This window comes from Gallus gallus, chromosome 15 (genome assembly GCF_016699485.2).
Source record: "Gallus gallus isolate bGalGal1 chromosome 15, bGalGal1.mat.broiler.GRCg7b, whole genome shotgun sequence".
Taxonomy (NCBI): Eukaryota; Metazoa; Chordata; class Aves; order Galliformes; family Phasianidae; genus Gallus; species Gallus gallus.
In genome coordinates, this window is record NC_052546.1 from 8,324,030 (window position 1) to 8,330,969 (window position 6,940).

Sequence of the window (6,940 nt, forward strand, 5' to 3'; positions counted from 1 at the left end):
CTGGCAGATTTGTTCTTATTCTTATTTTTCAGTTCTGGCCCAGCTCCATCACCCAGCAGCTTTCTCCCCAGTCCATCTCCACAACCATCCCAGAGCCCAGCAGCTGCACGAACACCTCAGAACTTTAGTGTCCCATCCCCAGGTCCTTTAAACACTCCAGGTGAATGTGAGATCTATATTGCAGACCATGAATTGGTTTATATTTTGATAACAGATTTCCTAGGAATTATTACAGTTTTTATTTGGCATGACATAAACATTAAACAGCTCTGCTGAACAGCCAGCATTGCAAATAGTGGGCATGTTGTATGCATCATGGTGCTCTTCTCTATCCCAGTTGTATGAAGCAGTTTCTGATGCTGTGAGTTAACATGCTGACTCCTCCTCCCAGTGTTGTGTGCTTTGCAGATTAGAAAGCACGGGCTGAAGGAAAACTGCAGTAAGTTCTGTGTGCTGATTTAATGTTTAGTGTACCAGAGTGAGGCAAAATGAGAATCTATGAAATGAGTGTCTGAAACTTTTGGAGCTTCTCAGAAAAAAAAGAAGTAATAAATGGGAATTACTGCACTGTCCACAGAACATGTTATTTCTGCAGAAAGATGAGAAGATTGGACAGGTACTTAAGTTGTGGAGTACATCAAGCTGTGGATTTGTGTATTTGACTTGAACTACAGTTCGAGAGTTGTCACGTTTCTGGATCTTTTATCATCCATGCAACATGCAGTCTTTACTTCTTGCCAGGAAACCCAAACTCTGTCATGAGTCCAGCTAGTTCTAGCCAGTCAGAGGAGCAACAATATCTGGAGAAACTCAAACAGCTATCAAAATACATTGAGCCACTCCGGAGGATGATCAATAAAATCGATAAAAATGAAGGTGAGTTACATTTTCATGCATTTCTTTGTCAGCTCTCTCTTCTAATGGAAGAAACAGTACGTTACCTTTTTATGATGGTTTTTATTTCAGGGATTAGAAATGAGTGACAGCTTTTTTTTCCTCACAATTGTAACTGTTTTACTAGGCATAATGAGTACAATCCTTAAATTCTTATCAGTTTTCCTTTGCTTTTGATGTTTTTGGGTTACGTTCTGATAGTTCATGCAGTGGGTGTGCTTAAACTTTAGACAAAAGATGTATCTTACCATTTTCTTCAATGTTTGCTAATATTTTCTCTTTTAACAGCATCGTATATTTCTGTCTGCAAGTATGGTAGCTGTCCCCATAGTCAATGTTTGTCTCTTGATATTTTTTCAGATAGAAAGAAGGACCTGAGTAAAATGAAGAGTCTCTTGGATATCCTGACTGACCCTTCAAAACGGTAACTTTGTCATTTTCAGTGGATATAAGTTCCCCAGCTCTCAGAAATTTGTTGTTTAGCATCTGGCCGTGTTGACATGGAAGTTCCCTGTGGGACTCAGACAGCAGAAACTCTTGAGCTGAGGTGACCATTTTGTGGTGATGAACTTTGTCTTCTTCTGCAGATGCCCTCTGAAGACGCTGCAGAAATGTGAAATTGCACTGGAGAAGCTAAAGAACGATATGGCTGTGGTATGTAATGCTTTGCTTAACAAAAGATAAGCAATCAATTCCAAAAAATTCTTATAATTTGATAACTTCTTGTGTTTCTTGTTGCTTATGCTGTTATGAATTCAAGTGAGCTTGGATAAAATAAGAAAAGAGGAAAAAACAGACAGGCTCTTCATATAAATCACCTTGTATGCATCTTTTAATGGAGCTTTCAAATTCTTGTGTTTTGTGCAAATATTAGAGTAATTCTTTCTATGCACTTCTGCAGCTGATTTCAGGAGAAAGCTGCAGACTTACTTAATGTTACTGTATGCAGTTTTGAGAATTCTTTGCATTTTATGCATTGAAAGTTTACTGCTGTAAAGTTCTGCAGAATGTTTTTATTTTTGGTGACGATTAAGAGAAAAGGTGGGGCTTTTGTGTTTTAGCCTACTCCACCACCTCCCCCAGTGCCTCCCACCAAACAGCAGTACTTGTGTCAGCCACTTTTGGATGCTGTCTTGGCCAACATCCGCTCACCAGTCTTCAACCATTCCCTTTACCGCACCTTTATGCCAGCTATGACTGCCATTCACGGGCCACCAATCACGTATGTATCATTAACTAACTGCTTCTTTATTCCAACTGTTGAAAGAATGGGGATGGGTTTACGGCAAGATGTGAGTTGTACCTTTTTCTTTTTATGCCTGTAAAATGTTTGGCAAATGTAGTGTTGGCGTAACATTTTCACCTACTTCTATTTTGAACTATATTTTACATAGGGCCCCAGTTATCTCTTCTCGAAAACGAAAATATGAAGAGGATGACAGACAGACTATACCAAATGTGTTACAAGGGGAAGTTGCAAGATTAAATCCTAAGTTCCTGGTGAACCTGGACCCCTCCCATTGCAGTAATAATGGCACAGTTCATCTCATATGCAAACTAGGTAAGAAGAAACTGAGGACTGAATTCAGAATTGAGGCTTTTTTTTCCTGTTGAATCTTGCCAACCTGTGACTTCTTCATGAAGTCTGTAGTTATCAGTGTCACAGAAAAGCTTAGTCATGACATTTCTGTACAGTCTGCTTTAGGGTACACCTGGGAATTTCATTCACAGTAACCAATCCTTCACTCACTCTGAGGCTGTAACCATTAATCTCATTGAGTGTGTAGAAAATTACTTGTTGCTAGCAACTGTCTTGATACCTGATATGTGAGACTTGTTCTTTATTTCCAACAGCTAGGTTAGAGCTGGAAAAATAGTGAGTTAATTTTTGGAAGGGTCTATCAATTGGTACTAATCATGACTGATAATTATATATGTTTGAAAAAGGAATTCAGACCATGTCTTCCTTGTTCCTTCTCAGCTGAATAAGCAGAAAGGGTTATAGTCTACGATCTTACTTTCCAGATGGGAATCCAAGCAAAACAGGTTCTTTTTCATCCCCTTTGTTTGGGAAATCTGAACTATTCTCATCTTGAGCATTACTACAGAAGGCACCTAATCCTCCAAAATGAAGTGTCACAATGAATCTTAATGAAGGCCAGCTGATGAAATGATTGGCAATGTGCAGAAATTGCTTAAGAGATGGGTCTGTCTTTGCCAAGCTGTCCTTCCAATAAGTGAAGTTTCAAGCAATGAGATGTCCATTTTTGTTTTAAAACAGTATACCCCTTGGTTCCTTTCTGGGGCTCAGAGACTGGAAACTGAGCTGAATTACATGTGAAAAGAATGTCCATACAGAAAAAAAAAGGTTTTATTCTGATGGAAAATGTGCTTGCATTCTAGATGACAAGAATCTTCCAAATGTCCCACCACTACAGCTCAGCGTTCCAGCAGACTATCCAGATCAGAGCCCTTTGTGGATAAAAAACCCTAGACAGTATGGTATGAGGACTCTAGCATGGTATTTGGGGGCATGTGTGTATAGTAGTGTTGGGGAAATTTAAACCTCTGATGTAATTTTTTTTAAAAATAACTATTACTTTTCTTTTTTTCCCAGCAGCCAATCCCTTCTTGCAGTCAGTGTATCAATACATGACTTCAAAACTATTGCAACTTCCAGACAAGCATTCAGTCACAGCACTCTTAAACACCTGGGCACAAAGTATTCGTCAAGCCTGCCTCTCTGCTGCGTAACATGTCACTTTCTAAATCATGAAGCAAGAAATCAAGTCTCAACAGCTGGCCTTTTCCACGTACCATTGCTAAAGTCATGGGCATTTTGGGGAGGTTACTTCAGAAGAAAGAAGCCTTACATTTTTTTGTTTCTAGGTGTCAGGTTCAGTAGGGGACCTGGTGTTAGTTCTAGACTTCATGCTTTTTATCTTCTGCCTCTGTGGACTTTTGTCAGCATTTTCAAATATGCAGAATGTGTATATATGGTTCTCGAGACTGTATTAGGAGTTTTTATCGTCTTCTTAGAGAAGAAATTATTTGTGGACTTCCATCAGGGAGTCTCATTGGTAAAAGAGGAAGCAGGGGGAGAATGCCCTAATTTACTTCAAAGTTTGCTGAGTGCCAGTATTCCTTTCACACTGTATGTTTTGTGACCTGATACTCCCCCAGAAATAAAGAAGCTGCAAGTAGAATGTGCTTGCAAACTTCTGTGTTTGCAGGAATCTTTTGTCTATTAGCTTTGCCCTGCCCAGGGCTGGGATAAATTATGGACTTTTAGGGTATTCCTCAAATATGTGGGATAAATCAGGGTAATTATATTGGTGGGGGGAAAGACTAAACAGAAGGAAAAAAATATTTTATAGCTTATTTTAAATGTTACTTTGTATAAATGGGTTTTGGTTAGCATGGACCACAGTTTTCTTGCTCCAGTTAGAAAGAGGAGATATTAATGTGCACACTGACTTCCCATATAAGTAAATGTGTGTGTAAAGGTGGCGGTGAAACAACAGTTTAAAGCTGTAGTACCACAGATCAATCCAGCAGGCTTGTAGCCATATCTTCTTTACTAATGGAATAGAATCAGTCTGAGGCATCTGATTTGCTTGGAGGAGTTGATGCAGTTTAGTGGCTACATGGTGAGTTTTGTTTTCTTTTGCTTCCTTTTTAAGGGAAAAGGACAAAAAAAGTGAAAACCAACAAAAATCCACACCACATAGCTCAGTAGCAGATCTGACAACTATTATTTTGTGCCTTGAGCAATAAAGGGCACACAAGTTGGTTGTCAGCTGCTGCACTTCCAATGAAAACACTTGCCATGAATAATTAAATTTGTTTTTCCCCATTCTCCTAGTTTGTTTGCTCTTATTTTCTTAGTGTAGAAACAAATTCAGGTTTCAGATGTTCCAGTTGTATCCTATTCTATCTCCCTATATTGTGCAGCAAACCTTAAAGAGCAGCTGCACTCTCTTCCAGTAGTGCCAAGAAATTGCATTGACCTTTGTAAATGTGTGATGTCGTTGGCTTTAGTATCTTTTTCAGTGTGGTTACATAGTAACCACTCTATCAGTATTTTGTACATGAATTAATGCATTATCTGTTTGTTTCTATTGTAATAAATTTATTATTATTCCTGTGTTGGATGCTAACATTATACTACTCTTCCCATGTTGATCCTCAGATACCAGTTCTGTTGCATCCCTTGGATGATGGTTACTTTGTTCTAGGGTAAGTGAAAACTCACACACTTTGAGGGTTAGGAGAAATTGAAATGGCTTTTCATTTCAAGCAGCCCCATCTTTATGCTCCTCATAGTAAATTAACTGAAAGACCTGGGCAAGAGATTAGTGATTACATCTGCAAGAAAAGATACAGCTTTTTAACCAGAACTGTTACATGGCTGCTTCTTAGGGCAAAAGAGCCAGTGGCATCGATACAGTTCTGCTGGAGAGATGTTTTCATCATAAAAACTTCGGATGCTTATTGAAATACATCATTGCCATAATCCAAGAAATGAAGATGGAGCTGTTTTTTTTTTCCTTCTGTACTTTTTTTTCTTTAAGCATTGCTGGGGTCTAAAGTTGCAACACTAACGACATTTCTGAATTTATTTATAATCTGTCTGGAGATAGATGCAAAGCACGCTATAAATGTCCTTCAGGTTTCCAGTACTTCCCTTGTGCAGTTGTGGCATTCCTTCAAACAAGATGTAATGAGGTGTTACACTAAGAGGTTAGTGTGGCGTAGGCATTCTTGCATACTGCAGCATCTCAATTAAGAAATAAATACTGAAAACAGAATGAATCCTGTGCCTGCAGCATGTCACATTAATAGCTGAATATCAACATAACTTCCGTTTGTTTTGATGGGCAAGTGACCATAAACAGTTTAAAATATAATCTTGTTAAATATAAAAGCACTATTCCCAAATTCTTGGAAAGATGCACCGAATTGGCAATAAATTAATGTTAATGTTTGGGAACTTTATCAAATATCAGGGGCACTGGGAATACAGAAAACACGTCATGAAAAATTGAGGGATTCCCATCTCTTAGAAATACAGACATGTTGTGAAATGAAAAATATGGAAGTCTGATCCTCTCATTTCTTGAACAAATAGCATACAAAAACTGTCAACAATGCTTTTAATAGAAATGAGATGATAAGAGGAGCTGAGGAATTTATCATAAAAATACAGCATTACATGTTCAAAGCAGTGATAAGCAAGATGAATAGTAAGCTTTGACGTTTAAGTACAGTTTTGAAAGTGGTTTGTGTTTTGTTTTTCATTTCAGTGGTGGCAAACCTGACATTTTGTAATGGGCACTGAAGTGGCAATCAAACTGATTGCTAAATAAACATTACTGTGATTGCCTGAAACCATTTCCTTTTAGCTCAGTACCTTTCTTAAATTTAGAGTTTTTTGTCCTACTGATGAGCTCCATTGATTATTTGATGGAATGTCTTACCTGGCTTTTGGTTGGCACTGAAGTGGTTGGGCATAAACAGAGAGAGCTTTTGAAATGAGTGTAGTCTCTGCATGGATTCAGCTGAGGGAGCGACAGGGCATTATTCTTATTTTTAAATTATTATTCTGAAATGTCTTCCCCTTAATTCTCTCTGAGCCAGGTGATGTCACAAGGTTATTCTTCAAGCAGTCCCACTTCTAAAGGAAGAATATTGGAGGACAGAGGCGAGTTCAAATCATGCAAGGAAAAAAAAACTATTATTTTTAATAGGATTTTTCAAACTACAGTGAACTTTGTGGTAAACAACTAATTCTATTATGTAGATGCTATTTCTGTTCTTCAGGTACTCATCGTTTTCTAGGAGCATTCCTGATAGGCAGTTTTGGCAAGCATGTAACTATGTATTACTGAATAAAAATGTTTGTACATGTATATTTTTTTTTTGTCACTTTGCTAAAGAAACAAAGTAGTGGTTGTAATGTATCCCTAACTTAGTTTGGAGAACAAACTTAATGAATGCTGTGTTTGAGGTATCTAAATGTGTGCAGGTTATTTTGAAGGACAGA

General features: G+C 38.0%; 1 protein-coding gene across 21 annotated transcripts in view; it reads left to right on the forward strand.

Annotated features, from left to right (window-relative positions):
- Positions 1-6,806, forward strand: part of MED15 (mediator complex subunit 15) — a 28,512-nt gene extending 21,706 nt beyond the window's left edge. For 2 of the 21 annotated variants that reach the window (XR_005840025.2, XR_006931574.1), the window contains 10 exons: positions 33-160; positions 742-876; positions 1,255-1,318; positions 1,482-1,548; positions 1,956-2,116; positions 2,289-2,455; positions 3,298-3,396; positions 3,512-4,544; positions 5,087-5,133; positions 6,535-6,806. Coding sequence is in view for 5 of the 21 variants with exons in the window: in XM_040648119.2 (XP_040504053.1) it covers positions 33-160; positions 742-876; positions 1,255-1,318; positions 1,482-1,548; positions 1,956-2,116; positions 2,289-2,455; positions 3,298-3,396; positions 3,512-3,648 (958 nt within the window). In the remaining 16 variants the exon portion in view is untranslated. Of the gene's footprint in view, positions 1-32; positions 161-741; positions 877-1,254; positions 1,319-1,481; positions 1,549-1,955; positions 2,117-2,288; positions 2,456-3,297; positions 3,397-3,511 lie in introns of all 21 variants that reach the window. The other 19 variants (XR_005840026.2, XR_006931573.1, XM_040648119.2 and 16 more) reach the window with 16 other exon arrangements.
- The last annotated feature ends 134 nt before the right edge of the window (positions 6,807-6,940 follow it).